Below are 22,531 nucleotides of genomic sequence, written 5' to 3'. Positions count from 1 at the left end.
TGCTACACAAATCAGATAGAAAATGCAGTTAGAACTTAAGCATAAAAATTAAAAAAGGACAGCTATTGACACACACACACACACACACACACCTAACAAAACAAGTAAAGTACTGAAAAAAATAGAAATGAAATACAGCAATCAAGTAAATGTGCTTTGTTAATGCCAACTACTGACATCTGGACAACAAAAAAAATATATTTTTGGTATAGAGTAAAAATGATAAATAAGCAACAAAAATAAATATAATACATGTGGTTCATTAAAAGTTTTAGGTGTCTCTATGAACTAACCACTATCATCTATCTAACTGTAACTTTTTATTCGTTTTTTTCAGGGCGGATTGGCATTGAGGAAGACCAATTATATATATATTATTTCTGTCATTATGCAGTATCATAAATGAATCTATATATATGGGTTGTCAGTTGCATTAATTATGTATGGCGAGGCTTCCATTCTTGACAATGCAAAACTGCATAACATCATGTATGGAGCAGGGACTGTGTACAAATTTATGTTGATTGAAAGATTTAACCCAAATAAGATTATTAAATCTAGAAATAAGATATTTTCTCTCAGATTTAGTGGGTTTTTTTCATTTTTTTTTAAAAATTCACTTTTTATTGAGGAATTTTTAAACATTTTATACAGAACAAAGAACAGGAACAGTTGGGGTGGGGGGTACCAATATCACACAGCATCACCATTTTCTCCTAGCATCATTATTTGCAGCAGTTGTTGTTAGTTACATAAAGTCAGAACTTGTAGGCTTAACATATTCTTTCCATTTTGACCAAGTTTTGTAAAATAAGTCCATTTACAATTTACATTTACATTTACATTTACATTTAGTCATTTAGCAGACGCTTTTATCCAAAGCGACTTACAGGAAGACAATGCAATTTTAGTTGAAAAGTCACTTTTTCCATATTGTAGATGTATAATGCATCATGTTGATCCAGTCCTCATTTCTTGGTTGCTCAGGCTTGAACCATCTTCTGGTAATGGCCTTTTTGCTTGCTGCTAAAACAATATAAAGCAGTTTCTTGTCGCCATTGCTAAAGCCTTCTAGTAATATGTTACTGAGATACACAGTTTCAAATAAAAAGGGGAAAACAATTGAGAACACATTCTGCACATGATGATGAATCTCAACCCGATAGATTTAGTGTTTTTATCTTGTTTTTAGACACAACCCTTTTTTTGCAGTGTGTCATAAAAGTGCAACAAGTTCCTTGGGCTTTTATAGTGAAAAGCCGCAGCGGAAGCAGTGTGTCTGACTCCGGCCCGGTTGCTGCTGCTGCTGCTGCTGCTGGTGGTCTGCTGGCTGCGGGGGGAAGGGCTGCGTTAACTGGATCTGAGAGCAGACAAACTTGCGTAGTCTTACCACGGTCCTCTCTGCCCGCTGCCTCTCTCCATGGACGGCCCCAGGCTGGAAGAGGAAACTGGGATTGTTGTCGTCGGGACCGCAGCGCTTTTCCAGGCCCCGGCCATGATTTAACCACGGAAAACAACCGGGGTTGTGCAAGGCAAGGGGGGGAAAAGGAGCAGGAGAAAACGACAGAGAGAGGAGAGAGGAGAGAGGAGCAGGAGCTGCTGGAGATGTGCGCTCGGGCCGAGATTGCGGCGGTAGGTAGAAACACAGCAGAGCCTGGCTGCGACGTGTTGTTTTCCACTTGATTTTTTAACGCACGGTAAGGCGGAGAGAGGAGAGAGAGAAGGGAGAGGAGAAAGAGGAGAAAGGAGCAGATATCTGCTGCTCCCTGAGCTTTTATTCAGGGTAAAACCAGCTGTGGTTCTCCCTCTTTGGCCCAGCGACATGCTAAGCGCACACCGGCCCGTTTCCACGCTGTGAAAATAGCCAGACGGTTCTTGTTATCCCACTCTGCTGCCATGCAATTCAATTCAATTCAACTTTATTTCATGTATACACATACTAGGCATTTACATTGCGTCACCCTGTTAATATAATCGCCTAAGTCATTTTTTTTCAAGTTTTGCAGGAAACACTAAAAACTTCACCAAAAGTGTAACATATGACATTTAATGATCATTTCACTGAAAAAGGATGTAACAAAGGATGGCTATTGGCAGAGAAAATTATGTAACTTAAGAGAAATAAATGACTTAAATGTAAAATTATGAAGGTGTCCTATAGCAGTTCCCCCCGTACAATAATCAGGTCACTGTTTTGTTTTATAATGTTCATAAGTACAGGTGCAACTAGGGCTGGGCGATATATCGATATATTCTTAAATGTGATATGGAATTAGACCATATCGCATATATCGATATAGTTAAAAAAATGTCTTTCTTTATATATAAATGCTGCCCTTACTAGGGTTTGTCATATTTAGTTCTTTTGTAATGTTCGTTATTCTTTTTTCAAGTTTTTTAGGAAACACTAAAAACTTCACCAAAAGTGTAACATATGACATTTATTGATCATTTCACTCAAAAAGGATGTAACAAAGGATGGCTATTGGCAGAGTAAATGATGTAACTTAAGACAAAAAATGACTTAAATGTAAAATTATGAAGGTGTCCTATAGCCTAGCAGTCCCCCCGTACAATAATCAGGTCACTGTTTTGTTTTATAATGTTCATAAGTACAGGTGCAACTAGGGCTGGGCGATATATCGATATATTCTTAAATGTGATATGGAATTAGACCATATTGCATATATCGATATAGCTAAAAAAATGTCTTTCTTTATATATAAATGCTGCCCTTACTAAGGGTTTGTGATATTTAGTTCTTTTGTCATGTTCGTTATTCTTTTTTCAAGTTTTGCAGGAAACACAAAACACTTCACCAAAAGTGTAGCATATGACATTTATTGATCATTTCACTCAAAAAGGATTTAACAAAGGATGGCTATTGGCAGAGTAAATTATGTAACTTAAGACAAATAAATGACTTAAATGTAAAATTATGAAGGTGTCCTATAGCCTAGCAGTCCCCCCGTACAATAATCAGGTCACTGTTTTGTTTTATATTGTTCATAAGTACAGGTTGGGCTGGGCGACATATCGATATAAAAGATATATATCGATATATTCTTAAATGTGATATGGAATTAGATATGGATATGGAATTAGACCATATCGCATATATCGATGTAGTTCAATTCTTTTTCTTTCTTTATATATAAATGCTGCCCTTACTAGGGTTTGTCATCACCCTGTTAAAAATAATCGCCTAAGTAATTTTTTCGAGTTTTGCAGGAAACACAAAACCTTCACCAGAAGTGTAACATATGACATTTATTGATCATTTCACTCAAACAGGATGTAACAAAGGATGGCTATTGGCTTAGTAATAACACTGTGTGTCAATTATGTAACTTAAGAGAAATAAATGACTTAGGCAATTTTTTGAACATGCCTTTGTGACTTAAGCAAGATATGGTAACACTTTATTTTGAAGGTGTCTACATAAGAGTCACACAAGCCTGTCAGAAACATGACATGACAAGCATTAATGTTACTTCAGAGTGTCATTAACCCTCTGGAGTCCATCTATTTATTGAAAATACACGTTTTATTTACAGTAATAACTTTATTTATATATGATATGTAGACAAGCTTAAAAAGCCAGTTGAAAGTTTAATCGTAGGAGCTTTCACAGTGTGACATTTATGTTTCTAGACCATTTTTAAAATGTGAATTTTCTTTCTACAATGAGAACTATTACTATTTTTAATTTTCATGCAAATAGACTGTTTTATAGTTTTATTATTTATTATTTTTTCTGCTGTTTTTGTGTGCATAAATGGTAAAAAAAAAATTATAATAATGGTAAATTTCCAAAGGCACGTGTGTCTTTTGTTTGTCTTTTCGCTTCCTGGCAGGAAGTTGACAAATTCGAACCAAAATCTCCTGGACTTCAGAGGTTTAATGTTCATGACACATCCCGTGTGATGTTTATGACACGCTCATGTCACTCTTATGTAGACACCATCAAAATAAAGTGTTACCATATCTTGCTCAAGTCAAAAAGGCATGTTAAAAAATTGCCTAAGTCACATTTTATTTTGACTTAGGCATAATAAATCCGCTTAAGTCACACACTTGACATAGGCCGTTATCTTAAAGGGGTAAAATCACATGATCTGATCAACTGAGGATGTAGGCCAACAAAGACAGAGACAAAACACAATACAAGGACAAACCGTACCATTATGAGCAATAAATGAATAGGAATGGAGATAATAGTGCAGTGTTAAATGAAATTAAAGTGCAATGGAGTCTAAGTTTAAGAGTTATTTAGGAGGGTTATTGCTTGGTCCACCAGTTGTATTCCCAATAACGAGATGCCTCTTGTATCCAAAGGAAACTTTGTTTTCCTGCAGCAGGTTACAGGCCTGTTGGCAGGTTTAATAAAACTCAGATTAAAGCTCCCAGCTGTTGGATTAAAGGTAAAAATCATGTTGAGGAGAAAGTTCTCTGCCGTGATTAGCTTAATCAACACGTTTTCTCCTTCTCAATTCATTTATTTACATCAGTGTTAATGATCAATCACACTACTGTTCCTTTTGAGATTTAACAGTGTTACAGTGGCTTTAATACTTAGATTATTTTCATTATTTGTTTAGGTTTTACAATTGTTTTTATCCAACTTTTGGATATTTTTACCAACTGGCCAATAAGTAGATTAAAAATATACTGGCCCAAGGAAAAATCACCCAATCACAAAAACTGAAAATATTTGTCCAAACAACAAATATGGCCTTTTCTCCATAGCTGTCATTCATTTAAATCAGTGTTAATGATCAATCATACTACTGTTCCTTTTGAGATTTAACAGTGTTACAGTGGCTTTAATACTTAGATTATTTTTGTTATTTGTTAAGGTTTTACAAATGTTTTTATCCAACTTTTGGACATTTTGCCCAACTGGCCTCCCCAGACCAATAAGTAGATTAAAAATATACTGGCCCAATCAAAAAAAAACTGTAAATGTATTATTTGTATTCATTATAAAGATTTGTCCAAACAACAAATATGGCCTATTCTGCATAGCTGTCATTTATTTACATCAGTGTTAATGATCAATCACACTACTGTTCCTTTTGAGATTTAACAGTGTTAAAGTGGTATTCAATTAGGGCTGGGCGATATATCCATATAAAAGATATATCGATATATTTTTAAATGTGATTTGGAATCAGACCATATCGCATATATCGATATTATTATTATTATTATTATTATTATTATTATTATTATTATTATTTTCTGCTATATGAAAGAGTAACACACATCCCAATTATAAATCAAATCAGTTCCCACACTTTGCTTTCCATCACATTTGGCTGCAAATTAAGAAAAAAAGTGCTCTTAACTTTGCAGGAGTGCTCTTATGTAGAGGCTGGGACCATATCGCATATATCGATATAGTGCAAATCTGCACTGTGAACCTTGCTCCATGCAAACTGCGGCTTTTATTTAAGATATTTTTATATTTAAATGTGCACTTTATGGAGCTTTGATTTTAAAAAAAGGTACTCCTGTTGTTATACAATATTTATGTTCACATGTCATATCTGATTTTGACTTTGACTGAACATTTGCTCTCACTTTGCAATAAAAATATCAGGATATATATCAATATTCAGCCTAAATATATCTGGATATGACTTTTGGTCCATATCACCCAGCCCTACATTCAATACTTGATACTAGATTAACCTTTATAATAGCGACACTAAATCCCATATCATATATGTTATGACCTGTTTTCATGTTATAATTTGCTATCTGTTGTATCTATCTTGACATGACGATGATGATGATATGAACATTAATTGATTCAACAGAGTAGAGCTATATTATATATTATGCATTAGGCTTTTAAAGTGCCACATCATGTACTTATTCTGTAGGTTTTGTGTTTCCTGTGTACAACCAGATACACAACATTAAACCAGTCCATATTTGCGTGAAACAAACTTGTGTGTTCATTTACAAGTCATAAACATTTAGCAAAGTTTATTAATGTGTATTTTATCCCTGTAGTATTCAGAAGTGGGTGTCAAAAGTTCATACAGTTCTTTTTTTGTTTGTTTGTTTTTGTCGGAAATGCATCAGTGGTATAAAGTAAACAGAAAACTAACAAAGGATTTTAGTTAAATATGATTTTGTAAATGTGCATGTTTCAGGCTTAATACTCTACCTATCTACTACTCAATTTCACATTTATATCAAAATGTGGGTAGGAATATTACTCAAAGATAAACAATATTTGGACAAAACGTGCATTTAATAATGAAAATTAGAGTAATTATAAGACATTTTGGATGTTTTTTCAGTCTGTCTTCCACTATTGATAGCATATCTGTCAAGTCAAAGTTTATTTATAGAGCACAGAGAATAAAATCATACACAAACAGGTATAAATAAAAACAATAAAATACTAAAAACAATAGAATAGTAATAAAAACTCAATCCAAAACAGAGTTAGAGATAAAAAAGAAAAATAAAAGGGTAAAAAAGTAAAAAGAAAGCCAAGGATTCTTGCCTAGCTGGGACTAAACGCCATCTTATCATATAAACAGCATCTTTACAGTCACGTTTCTATTATTATTATTATTTAAAACGTGTCAACATGCCGTATAAAGTGTGTGCAGCACCGACACACACTAGAAGTCCCTGGTGAATTGTTGCTTCATGGGTTTCCCCCTCTCCTCCTGCTGTAGGTATCCCTGTCTAGGCCTGGACTGAGCAGATTGTTCTGAGAGGAAACGGACAACAAACAGGGGAAGTGAACATGGCTGGAACCTCGGGCTTCTTTTCCAACGGACCTGTTCCGTGGATGGACAACGACGCGGAGATGAACAGCCTGTACCGAGACCTGGAGCTGGGCACAGTACTGACACTCTTTTATTCTAAGAAGTCCCAGCGGCCCGAGAGACGGACTTTTCAAGTGAAGCTGGAGACCAGGACTATTGTCTGGACTCGTGGCACGGATAAAATCGAGGGAGAGAGTGAGTAGCGTGCAGACACAAACACAAACACAAACCGGTAGTAATGCTCCTGAGGGCTGCTTGTGAATGGAAAGAACTGGTTGGTTTACATACATTCACAAATATGGAAACTACAAAGAGTTGTGAAGTGCTTGACTGGCTCATAATGGATCAGACGGGTGTCTGAAATGAAATCCTTAAAAATGCTTTTCATGGTTTAAAAAGTGCTTGGATTTTGGATAAAGTGCTTGTAAATGCTTGAAATTCTTTGTATTTTTACCAACTCTCTTTATTAATTTTCTCATTTTGAACATAAAAATAACAGTCACACATCCACGATACACATTTACACGTACACAATCACATAAGTGTTGTTTAAATTTTATAAACTAATATATCTCAGTATGAAAAAAACGGATAAAGGGGGTTACCTTAAGAAACAAGATTGTACTTATATATATATTAATATACCCAGACATATGCTTGAAATTCTTACTGTATTTCTCTTGCAATCTGACGATATCCATCTATAGACTATAGATAATCACATGTTCAATGTAAACAATAATGAGTAGCCTATCTGAAATGAAGACCGTTCCTCCTAAAAGTGTAACACCATCGCTGTTGGTATGGTTCAGTGAAATTACCCCTTTTAGCATGTTAGTACTCATCTAAAACATGCAACTTAAACCGTTTTAAGGTCCTGGAAAAGCTTGAAAATGGACCTTGAAAGTCTTTGAAAAGTGCTTGAATTTGACCACTGCTAAAGTGTATGAACCTTGAATAGACTTGGTGACAAATGAGGTCTCTTAGGATTGGAAAAAGTCACCTTAAAATCTTTTAAATAGGAAAAAAAAGTAAGTTTTGCAGCTTGGTTAAACTAACTACAAGATGTCAGTGAGTAAATGCATTAATATTGTCAATCAGAAGATATTTACATGCAAGAAACAATCATTAGTTATGTTGAAATGAAAGCGAAACAACTTGTTTATGCTTTAACTTGTTATAAAAGAGATTAAGACAGTTAAACACCTCAACTTTTATTATGAAGTGTTTCTCAGAGGCTGCTTGTAAACTGTGCAACAATGTTACTAAAAAGAAAATCCCAATATATCACATCTTTTATTTCAGCCCTGATTAGCTCCAGAAAGTTTATTTCCTGTTTTGATAATGTGACAGATTTAGATTGTTTGTTGTTGTTTGTGATTCCGACACTTGGGTTTTCTTAAAGCCCAATGTTTTTGTTTTATTTTGTAGCATTGTACAATACTTTGGACAGATCAGGTGCTCCGTCTTAGTGGTTATCAAAGGAAACACCAGCAGTAGATAAATCACATCTCAGGTACAAATCCAGGGTCAGCTTAAACTAACTACATTGACTAAATGCATTAATATTGTCAATTTAAAATATATTTACATGCAAGAAACGATGATTAGTTATGTTGAAATGAAAGTGAAACAGATTAACTTGTTATAAAAGAGATTAACAGTCCAACACCACAACTTTTATTATGAACTGTTTCTCCAAGGCTGCATGTAAGCTGTGCAACAATGTTACTAAAAAGAAAATCCCAATATCACATCTTTTATTTCAGCCCTGATTAGCTCCAGAAAGTTTATTTTCTGTTTGATAATGTGGCAGATTTAGATTGTTTTATTGTTTATTGGATCCCCATTACTAGTCACCATGGTGACAACTATTCTTCCTGGGGTCCCTAAAAAGCAAGACACATAACAGTAACATTCACATGCATCATGCATACACAGTACAAGTATATACATGCATAGTACAAGCACCTACACATACATACTCTCACATATACAGACATTCAGAGATCACTTCATTAAGAGCTGTCTCTGTACAAGTTTAAACAAAACACAACAACAAAATAAGGCACTCTGCAGCTTTACAGATGTCAGTCAACTGAATTTAACCTAATTTTTGTACTCATTGTTCTTGTGTTTGTTGTTGTTTGTGATTCCGACACTTGGGTTTTCTTAAAGCCCAATTTTTTTGTTTTATTTTGTAGCATTGTACAATACTTTGGTCAGAGCAGGTGCTCTGTCTTAGTGGTTATCAGAGGAAACAACAGTAGTAGATAAATCACATCTCGGGTACAAATCCAGGGTCGAAAACAAGCCCAAAGTGCCATTCCTGGAGCTCTCTTTTTTCTTTTTTCTTTTCTCTTTTTTTTTTTTTTTTTTTTTTTTTTTTTTTTTTTGCATTAATACATTCAGGTTAATCTTGATCAAAACAGCATGTCTAAGTGAGGACACGCAGGCCTTCAGTGAGTCGTTAAGTCGTCTGTCTCTCGGGTAGCAGGATGCCTGTGCACAGCTGCACTCTGCTCCGGATGCAGCAAAGAGAGAACAAAAAAAAAAAGATGGCAAGCTTATTTTTTTTATTTTTTTTTTCACAACAGAACAGTATCATCTTCTCTTCTCACACATGAGCTCATAGCTGCCATTTGATACTTGTGGAGAGGTGAAATAGGCCTAGGGCGGCTCATTAATGTACAGGAATAGAATATGAGGGGTTTTACTGGAAGCGTGCGATCATTTGGGAGCATTTTGGCCCTCCGTATTTACCTCTTTATCAATGGCAGGGAGACAATTGTGTCCATTAACTGTGGAAACATTGCTCCGGTTTGGTGCTAAATATAAAATGCTGAGAAGAAGAGCTTTTTATCTGTTGATCAAAGAGGATTTTGCATATGTTTTCTCCCAGATTGACTCCTTTTTCTTTATTAACCCATAAGAACCCTTTTAACATTTTAAATGTTCTCGTTAGGGTTGTCACAATACAAAAATTTTCAACTCGATACCGATACTCTAAATATTCGATACTCGATACCATTTTTCGATACCACAAGGATAAAAACAAAGACCCCAAAATTTAACAGAAATATTTTTATTAACAAGAAAAATGCAACATGTAAAAATTAACAGAACCACAGGTTAAATATTTATAATAAAAAACAGTAACTGCAACTGTGATAACAAGCTTCAGGTCTGAGGTAGTGCAAAAAATAAATAAATCCAATAAACAACAACAATTAGAACAATATTTTGAGGTTGTATGCTGTGCACAATATTAGGCTAGCTTAAAATAACAATAACTTAACTTAAGTGTTCATTCCTTGGCTAGGTATCGATACTTTTGAAAATGAGTATCTTATCCGGATACAACGTTTTAGTATCGATACTTTTTTGAGTAATATCGAGTACATATCGAGTTTCGACAGGTTAGCGTCTTTTGTTTCAAGCTTACTAGTACTGATGTTATCGTGGCTGTGTTATTATTAGCCATTAGCCGCAGCTAGCAATTAAAGACTGACGTCACAAATTTTAGTATCGTTATAACCCTAGTCAGACCTAATTGGTTTGGGTAGTATTTTTTTTTTAAAAACCTCATAGATGTGTTCTATGTGGTCCACCTGGTGTGTGGTATTTCCCCCATAATTTACCTTTAAGGATTACTGTCTCTGGGTTCTTATGGGTTAAATGTGCTTGTTTCGTGCAGCAGATTAATCTGCATATTTTGCCCGCTTAACACTATATCAGAATATGATGCAATGAGAAGTAGGTCTAGTTGACAGAGCAGGATGTGGTCTCATCTAACAGATTGGTTAGAAGTGTAAGCAGGGCATGTTAGAAACACACAAGTTTTGATATTTCATGTGTGCAATCACAGTGTATTGAAGTTTTTTAATTGTGCTGCTGCACATGATGTTTAGTTTGTGTTGCTGCCGGATGGATTGTTGCGAAATCATCACATATAGTACACAGTATCAGTATCTGGAGAACTTCTGTTTCCTGATTAACTTACTGATAATAAGGCACCATTAACATGAATCAGAATCAGGTTTGACTGTGACGCATCATTTTGCTACTTAATCATCCTGTCAGAGTGAACTTTGACACATTGTAATGAATGAGCCACGCTTAGTTTTTTTTATGAATGAGCTTCGACCAAGGTTATTATAGTTAACGAAATAAGGAATACTAGAATTGAGAAAACATTTTCGTTAACTGAAATAAAAATAAATTTAAGAGAGTTTTTAAAAAAATGATAACTAACTGAAACTGTATTTTGTGGTTACAAAACAAAAAAAAACCCACACAAGATTACTAAAAAAAACATAAAATTACCAACAAAAAAAGACACAAAATCACAAAAAGACACAAATTTACCAAAAAAGACACAAAATTAATAAAAAAAAGACACACAATGACTGAAAAAACACTATATTACTTAAAAGAGACATAAAATTACCCAAAAAAGACACAAAATTACCCAAAAAAGACACAAAATTACCAAAAAAAGACACAAAATTACATTACATAGCATTTCCACTTCTTCCGGTAACAACAACATGGCAGATAATAAACGCTCCAGTAGCTTTATGGTGATATACGTGTTCACAGCAGTTTTACATCAGTCAACCATGTGCCTTTCAGTGCCTTTACTCAATTGAATTTCCAGAAAATATACGATCCCTGGTGCCTATAAATCAATATATCGACCGATGTAAAAGGCTCACAGTTGTCTTTTGGTATTTTCTTTTTAAAGGAATACGAATATGAAAACTCGAGTGGAAATTCCTCTTTGGTTTCACCATAGATTCATGTCTCAAAACAACAGAATAAATAGTAAAACAATAAAGAAAAAAACATTTCAAGGATAGAAAAAATATAAAATAGCCTGCAGCAATAACTGTATTCATATAAAGATAGTTGCTTATGTTATTTGTTTAGGTTTTACAAATGTTTATATCCAACTTTTGGACATTTTTCCCAACTGATTTAAATTAGATTAAAAATATACTGGCCCAAGAAAAAATCACCCAATCAAAATGTATTGTTAAATGTATTATTTGTATTCATTATAAAGATTTGTCCAAACAACAAATAATATTTGGCCTATTCTGTACCAACAAATGAATTCAGTCAGTTTTGGCGGACTAACACCAATAATTTGTAGTTACTAATAAGTGATAAATAAAAAATAAAAAAGTGTAATTAATATTGCGTATGTTGATTGAAAAGAAAGAGCAATAATAACTTTTGTAAGATGGTTTTGGTTTCACATTGTATTAACCTGATTATTATGCAGCCATGTTTACTGTGCCATTTTAAACATTAATTTTTAAATAATTTGGTTACACTTTATATTAAGGTACACATATTCAACATTAATTAGTTGCTTATTAGCATGCAAATTAGTACCTTATTGGCTCTTAATAAGTCATTATTAAGTAGTTATTAATGCCTTATTCTGCATGGCCTTATTATACAACCAGTAAGACATTAACTAAGAGTTTTCCCTCAATAACCTCAGAATTATTGCTTATTAGTAGTAAGTAAGGGAGTTGTTGTATATGAGTTATGATCTTAATATGCTTTATAATATGGACTTTATAAGGTGGTAGTTATGTAGGAACAGACCATATTCATTAAGTGTTATTAAGGGAAATAGAATAATTATTAGAATAGAATAGAATAATTATTCTACCACCTTTTAAAGTCCATACAAAGTAAAGCATATTAAGATCATAACTCATATACAACAACTTCCTTACTTACTACTAATAATCAATAATTCTGAGGTTAATGAGGGAAAACTCTTAGTTAATGTCTTACTGGTTGTATAATAAGGCCATGCAGAATAAGGCATTAATAACTACTTAATAATGACTTATTAAGAGCCAATATGTTACTTATTTGCATGATAATAAGAAACTAATTAATGTTGAATACGTGTACCTTTTATATAAAGTGGTACCAATAATTTTTCAACAATGATTGAAGCCGACACGGGAAACCGACTTTTCAGTTCAACACATATGCGTCTTAATTACACCGTCAATGGCCAGAACGGCCAATTAACTTGCCTGACATCCTTTTTTTACTGGCCCCGGGCTGTTGGACCATTGTTTATGTCAAACCCTGATATCACAATACATGTTGACACAACAATATAAAATGAACTAGGAACCGACCGATCGGCGAGATGAGATTGATGCGTTTTTTATACGCTTTTGTTATGTTCTTCAGAATCAGAAGCCTTTATTGTCATTGCACAGAGTAACAAGTACGAGTACAGCCAGATTTGCCATCAACCCGTCCAAATGTTTACTTAAAACACACATATAATATGACAGAGGTGACAGAGATGAAGAAAAAGAAATACAGCACAACGTGAGGAGAGGAAAGGAGGAAAAAACAATGAAAAAACCTCAGCAACATAAGCACATACTCAATACACTTTGATTTTAAAATAACCCCCTAAAACCTGAAGTTTTTCTGGAAATTCAACAGAAGTGTCAACGCTTCTACTAAATAATAGATTTTCAGCCTCTGTAGCAGATAGAAATGAAATTCAGAAAGTATTTGAGAGCTTATAGATGTTATATCTGAGCTCCTCCAATATAGTCGTCCTCCTCCATGATTTCAGTTCTGGAAAAGTCCCATGATGCATTGTGACACTCCCACATGTATTCTCATTTTGTGTCTTTTTTTTGTAATTTTGTGTCTTTTTTTTTTTGTAATTTTGTGTCTTTTGTGTCTTTTTTTAGTCATTTTGTGTCTTTTTGTGTCTTTTTTGTCATTTTGTGTCTTTTTGTGGTAATTTTGTGTCTTTTTTTTATCATTTTGTGTCATTTTGTGTCTTTTTTTTGTCATTTTGTGTCTTTTTGTGTCTTTTTTTTGGTGATGATTTCAAAGTTCTGGAAAAGTCCCATGTTGCATTGCATCCCACATGTATTCTGATGCATTTCATTGGCCAAAAGACCGAAAATAGGAGGAAAAAACTACAAATACTACAAAACCACGTATCTGCTTTCCTGGCTTTAATGGTAGAATAACACAACAGCGCCCCTGGACAGACCAGACAGGAAGAGACCCGATTGTCTCATGGAGGACTTTCACTCTTCTTCATGAAGTTAGGTGACAAACATATGTAATGTAGTTAACACCGTAATAGGCTTGAATGTAACAGATACACACGTCTGTGATTAACAATGATTCACTCATCACGAGTCTCAACGTGGGTCTGTGTTCATGAATCCACAGGACTCTGAGCTCTGTCAGCTGTTCACACTGAGCTGCATGACTAACTCAACCAGTTAGTTTATACACAACTGACACCAAACACTACATTTTACAGATGAGATTTTTTTCTTCATTATATATCTTGATTGGGTTGTCAAGACATAATACATTTCAACCATTTTTCCCCCTTGTGGAACCCAACCCACCCCGAACTAGAGAGTTACATTCTCATAAAATAAGCAAAATACAATAAATCAGGGTTCTTACAGGTGCTTGAAACCCTTGAAAATGCTTGAGTTTTAATGTTGTGTTTTCAAGGTTTGAAAAGTGCTTGAATTTTGGATAAAGTGCTTAACCCATTTAAGGCAGGAAAGCATTATCGCATTTCTACCATTAAAACAGGGAAAGCAGATGCGTGGTTTTATAGTATTTGTAGTTTTTTCCACCTATTTTCTAAATGCATCAGAATACATGTGGTTCATGTGTTTGAATTTCATTTATATCTGCTACAGAGGCTGAAATATATATTATTTAGTAGAAGCATTGACACTTCTGTTGAATTTCCAGAAAAACTTCAGGTTTTAGGGGGTTATTTCAAAATCGCCCAGAGGTTTTACAAGCTTTTTTTCCAGCCGTTTTAGGCCTAAATGGGTTAAAATTGTATCTGCATTTCTTTAACAATAAAATCCTATAGGAAAGAATAGAAATATAATTAGTTGGAGAACCTGAAATGAAAATGTAAAATCATCATTTTCAGTATGTATGTATTTGAAGAAATATGTAATTTACCGCAGCTGTAAGATGCTGGAAAAGCTTGAAAATGGACCTTGAAAGTGCTTGAAAAGTGCTTGAATTTGACGTTGGAAAAGCTGTACGAACTCTGATAAATAGTAATGATAATGAGAAAACATACGTGAACAGTAGCCAAATAAACAATAACCAAAAAAATAAATAAAAAAAATTAAATAAAAAATTAAAAAGGGACATTTAGAGGAGGGATCCAGAATGCTTGGGGGGGAAAAAAACAAAAATGAGCTATACCAGTTTGTATATGTTGTGCCTAGAGTTTGACCACCAAATCAACATACCAAAAACAATTACTGGCCATTTAAAAGTTACATCAATTTATCTTAATTAGAACCATCTATCTTAATCATCTAAGGATGAAATGGACTTGATTAAGGAAAGAATGGGATTCAAAGTTTTATAAAAGTTGTCGAAGGAAACCCCTAATACTGGACTTGATTTTACAGATTAGATTTTTGTTGATTTGATTCATAACTCCTGCACAATAGATCTGCTAATGTCGCAGAAGGACAGTGCACAACTCAAATAAATGATAGTTTTGATGGCTTCATTTGAATCAGAACTGAAACAATTAGCCGATTGATTATTCGTTGATTGATTGACATTTTTTTTAAATTGCAGCCTTAATGTGAGAGGTGCACTGAGCCTGGTGACTTCAAATGTAGAGATGATTTATGTGAACTGTTGTTGTAGGGCTGGGCGATATATCAATATAAGAGATATATCGATATATTTTTAAATGTGATATGGAATTAGACCATATATCGATATAGTTACATTTTGCACTGTGATCCTTGCTCCAGGGAAGCCGCAGCTTTTATTTAAGATTTTTTTAATTTAAATGTGCACTTTATTGAGATCGTTAATTGATACGGCGGACGATATATTAAAGCGTTAAAAGTTTGCAAGTTAAAAGCTCTGTAAGTTTCACCATTTGTTACATGTTGGATCTTGTCAGCTGATTCCTGGAAATGTCTTTAGTAATGAACCTTGTAAATAATGAAGAAGTCTTTTTATTAATGTAAATGTGGTTGGAATTTCCTTCACTCGCCTGTCACAGGTTGTCATCTCTGACATGCTTTTTCCAAACCTCCTGCATATGTTTTCTCGCCTCAAATGTCTGATGTCACTTCTTGCTGACACACCGCTCCTTTTTCCAGTTACACACTTGGCTTTCTGCCCGGTTTATTTATGAGAAATACATCAACAAATTAGTGAGAAATTAGCCTGCAGGCAGCAACACGGTTGCAACTATCAGTCTGCTTTTTTTTTTAGATTATGTCTGTTAGGGCTGGGCGATATGGACCTAAAAGATTATCACGATTTTTCAGGGTATTTTTGCGATAACGATATTCTTGACGATATTACAAAATACTGAAAAGCATATAGAAAATATGGGGGCTGCTGGAGGCAGTATCAAAGTGACCAAAAAAAAGACCCAAAATTACAAAAAAATGACACAAAATTACCAAAAAAAAGACACAATGACCACAAAAAAAGACACAAAATTACTTTAAAAAGTGCATTTTTTTTTACCCATAAAATAAATATACCAGTATAATCATGAAGGATACGATATGGCACACCAGTAATGTCTGTATGAAAACGTTGCTTTAAAGATTAGATTGTCACTGGAAAACAAGTGCACTTGCTGCATTTCCAATGTGTTGGAAAGGGGAACAGCATCCATGTAGCTGCGTGGCAGTTATTTGTCAGGGGGAAAGTCCTGCTTCACTTTATCCGACATGATATCAAAGTAGCTGATAAGATCAGCTGACGCGTGAGTGAACTCTGAAACATTGTCACGCTCTGGCCTGCACGCAGAAATCTCAAGATTGCAATATGAACGACTTCAACCTCAACGACCTCGGCATGTTAAAAACATACAGTTGAACAATAGAACAGCTTTTTATTTATTCTGTTCTTAAACTAATGAAAAAAAAAAGTACTGTACCTTTAAAGGTCTGACCATCTATAGCTCAATATATGTATATTTTTAATGTCATTTACAATACAATAAGACAGGGGTCTCAAACTCTAATTATCTGGGGGCTGCTGTCCAAAAGGACCAAAAAAAGACACAAAATTACTAAAAAAAAAAGACATAAAATGACAGAAAAAAAATAAATTACAAAAAAAGACACAATTACAAAAAAAAGACACAAAATTACTAAAAAAAGACACAAAATGACTTTAAAAAGTCACAAAATTACAAAAAAAGACACAAAATGACCAAAAAAAGACTCAAAATTACTAAAAAAAAAGGTCACAAAATTACAAAAAATTCAAACCTCCATAAAGTGCACATTTAAATAAAATAATATCTTAAATAAAAATAGCCTATCAAATTAAATAGGCCAATCTTTTTCTGACATAGATACATTTATATGACAAAAGAATAACGAACATTATAAAAGAACTAAATATGACAAACCCTAGTAAGGGCACCATTTATATTTAAAGAAATATAAATTGAACCATATCGATATATGCGATATGGTCTAATTCCATATCACATTTAAAAATATATCGATATATCGCCCAGCCCTATGATTAATACATTAATCTATTTTCTAGATATTTTTTTCCTTTCTTTATAAAATGTCAAGATCATGTGTTTAAAGACCTTTTTTTGTCCAGCAGCCCCATCCCCAAAATCCTCAGTTTTCAATCAGATATGATGAAGAATTTCTGTCCATCCATTGACAGAAACTGATTATTTTAACTGAAAATGTAATCCATATCACAATATCCAGCAAAATAACTGCAACGTTATTATTCTTCAGTTCTATACATACAACTAATGTGCTCCTTTTTAATGCATCTAATTTATTAAAAGTGTGATGAGACTTATTAGATTGAACTGAGTGAGTGGTGAGGCTGATATTGATCAAACCTTTTCTCTGTCTGGATACAATTTCAAGAAGTTGGTGTCAGATTAAGGCTGGGCGATATGGACCAAATGTAATATCCCAATATATATTTAGGCTGAATATCGATATATGATATATATCCTGATATTTTTATTGCTAAGTGAGAGCAAATGTTCAGTCAAAGCCAAATATGACATGTGACAAGTAGTTTTATTGAAACCGTTTATTTAAGTGAACATAAATACTGTATAACAACAGGAGTACCTTTTTGAAAAAAAAAATTAAAAGCACCATGAAGTGCACATTTAAATAAAAATTAAAAAACGTTTGTGATACATTTTTTATTGGTTTTTCCATTTAGTTTAAAACAAACAAACAAACAAACAAACAAACAAGCAGGTGTGGCAAGCATCAATTGGGCAATAATAGCAACAGCAACAAAGAAGATAAAATGGTAGTATAGCACAACAAACAAACAAACAAACAAACAATAAATAAATAACAATGGCAATACTATCAACCAAACATATCAACAATAGTGAGAGTTGAAAAATAAGAAAAAGGAAAATAAATAAAATGATAATTATAATAATGAAAAATAGGTAGACAACCCCGTTCCCTATAAAAAAGTTTTTTATATATGACACGGTAAAGTGCCATTCATATAAAACTCACATTAAACTTTCATATCAAGCAAGGTATCAAAGTATCATCATGCTGTTGAATCTCAGATATCACATGTGCAGTAACATAGAGAAATGTGAAGTGGAAGCTGCAGGAAGTGTTACAGGATACCTCCTCGTCTCCTTTGATAAGGCTGCACCTCTGGCTGTCTCTTTAATTCCCTGCATCTGTCTGAGGCGTGCTCCAAATATTTTGACTGAAATGACTAAAAGGCTTGTCTAACAGATCAGCGTGCCGGCCGCCTGGCACCTTAAGTAAACTAATATATGATGTACGACAAAATTTGTGGAAAAATTCTACATCACACTTTTTTTTTTTTACTTCTTCTTTTTCTTTCTTTTAAATGCTTGAGAAAAGAACATGCACATGCTCACCTATATACGAACACAGATGTGGTGTGTAGGCGACAAAAGCACAGGATGTGTGGTTCAGGGGCAGGAAGAGGAGCAGGAGCTGAAAGAAGAAGAAGAAGAAGAAGAGAGTTTGTGTGTGTGTGTGTGTGTGTCTGTGTCTGTCTGTGTGTGTGTGTGTGTGTGTGTCTGTGTGTGTGTGTGTGTGTGTGTGTGTGTGTGTGTGTGTCTGTGTGTCTGTGTGTGTGTGTGTGTGTGTCTGTGTGTGTCTGTGTCTAATATAACGCTGATTGAAGCCCGTTGAGCTACTTTACAGCCGACGCTCTCGTAAAGTTTCTGAGTGCCTATTAACCCATTTAGGCCAAAAACGCCTGGAAAAATATCTGTAAAACCTATAGGCGATTTTAAAATAACCCCCTACAACCTGAAGTTTTTTTTAGTAATTTTATGTCTTTTTTTGGTAATTATTTTTTTTGTTGTTGTAATTTTATGTCTTTTTTGGGTAATTCTTTTTGTTGTTGTTGTAATTTTATGTCTTTTTTGGGTAATTTTTTGTCTTTTTTTAATAATTGTCTTTTTTTGGTTATTTTTTTATTTTTTTATTAATTTTGTGTCTTTTTTGGTAATTTTGTTTCTTTTTTAATAATTTTGTTTCTTTTTTTGGTAATTTTGTGTCTTTTTTAATAATTTTGTGTCTTTTTTTAATGGAGTCAAGACGGAATTGTACCGGCTCTTTTTTTTTTCAGATGCATCATTTTGGATAAATATACTAATTTAAACATTTGTTTAAAGTTTATTTGAAAGGGAAATTATTATCTAGATGGTGATTAAGTAAAAAAAGGGAGATAATATTATATTAAGACTAAAATGAAAGAAGACAACAACATTGTTGTTACTGCTTTTTGTATAACTATTAGAACCCTTTACGGCAAAACCAGAGTGCAGTAACTAAGTTTTTGGGGTCAAAGTTCAAACTTTAAATCAGTTTTTCTCAGTTTTACCTGTTGCATAGTTACAGTTAGACTTTGTAGGGCAGTATTGTTGACTATAAAAACCACAGCAAGCATGTTTTAGTCACACAGTTACCAAAATAAGATGTCTGCAATGTGTTGAATCTCTGTGGTGCAGAAACAATCAGTCCCACCACAACCTAGTTAGTGGAAGTGTCTCATTGTCTACTATCTGAGATTAGTAATTGGTGGTTTTTGGCTGCCTGACTGGTAAAAGGGCAAGCAGAGGTTAATCTATATCCAGCAATGTCCCTGTAGAGCAGGGGTCTCAAACCCAAATTACCTGGGGGCCGCTGGAGGCAGTATCAAAATGACCAAAAAAAGACACAAAACGACCAAAAAAAGACACAAAAAAACACAAAATGACCAAAAAAAGACACAGAAAAAATCTAAATTATTTAAAAAAAGACACAAAATGACCAAGAAACACACAAAATTACTAAAAAAAGACACAAAATGACCCAAAAAGACAAAATGACAGAAAAAATTACTAAAAAGACACAAATTTTTTTTAAAAAGATACAAAATTACCCCCAAAAAGACAGAGAATTATTAAAAAAAAGACACAAAATTATTTAAAAAAGGCACAAAAGTAATTAAAGGGACCTTCCACACACAACATGGTAAAGTGCCATTCATATAAAACATATTAAACTTTCATATCAAGGTGGGGGCCACAAAATATCGTCACGAGGCCCGCAACTGGCCCGCGGGCCGCGAGTTTGAGACCCCTGCTTTAGTGCACGTCTTCATTTGAAGCATACCTATGTGTGGTTCAGGTCGTGGCCTCAGCTTCACTGTTTTATGTGGTTAGAAAGGGCCTGAAATACAAATATGGGCTGGTGTCAATTCATCTATATAGTGTTCAAGGCAAAAACAGATTTAATGCATTATATTATGGATACATTTAATTATTAAACACTTTGACAAAGGGCTTGAAGAGAATTAAAAAACATAACTTATGCACTTTAAGTGTTTTCATGAAGATATGATGATATTGTGTTGTTTCTTTTGTGTTGGCATCTCACAACAGCCAAAATATACAATGAACTCACTTCTTTATTTCACAAGATGACAAACATACATACACACAACACATACATTAAGAACGCACACAAGGAGATGCTATTACAGTTTCAGTTCTAACATATAATCATGCCCTCACATCCTATATTCAAATATTTCTTCCTCCTTCTTAAAAGGAGGTAATATGGACAACATGTATCCATGACTACACACATTTACTGAACAACTAAAGTGGAAAAAAAGAGAAAAGAATAAGAAGAGGTGACTAAAGTTCTGACATTGTCTGGTTAAAATCTCCCCCTTTTATGATGTAAGTACTCATCTAAATTTGACTGTAGGAAACTCTGACAGGCATTTTTCACTATTTCCTGTCATTTAATAAAAGAAACTACTAACCAACTAATTGGGGAAACAAATGTCAAATTATTCAGTAATGGAAATTATTTTTGTTGAAAAAAAAACCCCAACAACAACAACCAAAAAAACAACCCCTGTCCTATGTAAGCCTAAAACAAAACATTTTAAATTTTTTTTTTTTTATTTCTATTTTTCATTTTTTTTTTTTTTTTTATTAATCTTTTATTTGATTGTCAAAAAGGTAGTTGCAACTGACTCTTAAATAACTTGAATGTGGATATTTGTGCTTCTAGGCTCTTGAAATTAGAGAATTTGCTGCTTTGTGTGTTTTTTTATTTTGTTTTTATATGTAATTCTGAAATATATGAAAGAAAATGATAAGTTATAACTGTGACAGGACGAAAATAAGATGTATAAAGATGTCACTTTGGAGTCTTTGAAGAAATGATGACTAATTGACTAATCAAAAAAAAAAAAAACCTGAATGTTGTGGCCATACTGCTTCTAACTTTACAACAGGTGTAAGATACTGGAAAAGCTTGGAAAAGTCCATGAAAAATGCTTGAATTTGACCACTGCTAAAGTGTACAAACCCTGAATATTGCTCAGCTCTGCTTTAGCTTTGTGCATGCAAGAAATGCCTTTTTTTGTCTTGTTTCTAACTAGTGTGTGTGTGTGTGTTTCTCTCCAGTTGACATTCGAGAGATCAAGGAGATCCGTCCTGGACAGAAGTCTCGGGACTTTGAGCGCTACGTGGAGGACTCTGCTGCGAGGCTGGACCAGGCTCACTGCTTCGTCATCCTGTACGGCACCGAGTTTCGCCTTAAATCCCTCAGCCTGGCAGGTACACAGGAGTTACATCAGTGTTTCACATAATCACCATAGTGTTCACGTGGATATCTCTGCTCATATGATATACTCATATATATGATATAATCATACTGATATATAACTAGAGATGTCTTTGGTGACATTTGACATGTTTTATTTTTGTTCCCAGCCATCTTTATTATTATTATTTGTTTTATTTTTTTCCTTTGGTGGGACTTATGAGTTTATACATTCTGTATTACAGAACCAAAAGAAATGCTGGCGTTCAAAAAGTAGTGTATGCAAACCCTGCACAGGCTAAATGTGACACATTGCTATATTATTATTATTATTATTTCTACTACCAATACTACTGCTATTTATACATACATATACTGTTGATACCATCACTATTATTACTATATACTGTGATATACTACTTTTATTATACTGGCCTTATTATTATTGTGTTATTATTATGTTATTATAATAATAATATTTATTATATATATACTGTACTATTATTATAACTGTACCTTACCTACCTACTGATCTTCTTTTTAACTTCTTAAGTGTCCTTGTTCTATTCT

General features: G+C 33.8%; 1 protein-coding gene across 2 annotated transcripts in view; it reads left to right on the top strand.

Moving 5' to 3' along the window:
* The first annotated feature begins 1,368 nt into the window (after positions 1–1,368).
* The window catches only part of plcg1 (phospholipase C, gamma 1), a 57,327-nt gene continuing 36,164 nt past the window's right edge, over positions 1,369–22,531 (top strand). For both annotated transcript variants that reach the window (XM_059332945.1, XM_059332944.1), the window contains exons 1-3: positions 1,369–1,632; positions 6,705–6,992; positions 21,823–21,975. In XM_059332945.1, the coding sequence (XP_059188928.1) occupies positions 6,776–6,992; positions 21,823–21,975 (370 nt within the window). In that variant the 5' untranslated portion in view covers positions 1,369–1,632; positions 6,705–6,775. The remainder of the gene's footprint in view (positions 1,633–6,704; positions 6,993–21,822; positions 21,976–22,531) is intronic.

The sequence above is a fragment of the Centropristis striata genome, chromosome 5 (assembly GCF_030273125.1).
Source record: "Centropristis striata isolate RG_2023a ecotype Rhode Island chromosome 5, C.striata_1.0, whole genome shotgun sequence".
Lineage (NCBI taxonomy): Eukaryota > Metazoa > Chordata > Actinopteri > Perciformes > Serranidae > Centropristis > Centropristis striata.
Note: the sequence above shows the minus strand (reverse complement) of the source record. Positions and strands in the feature narration are given on the sequence as shown.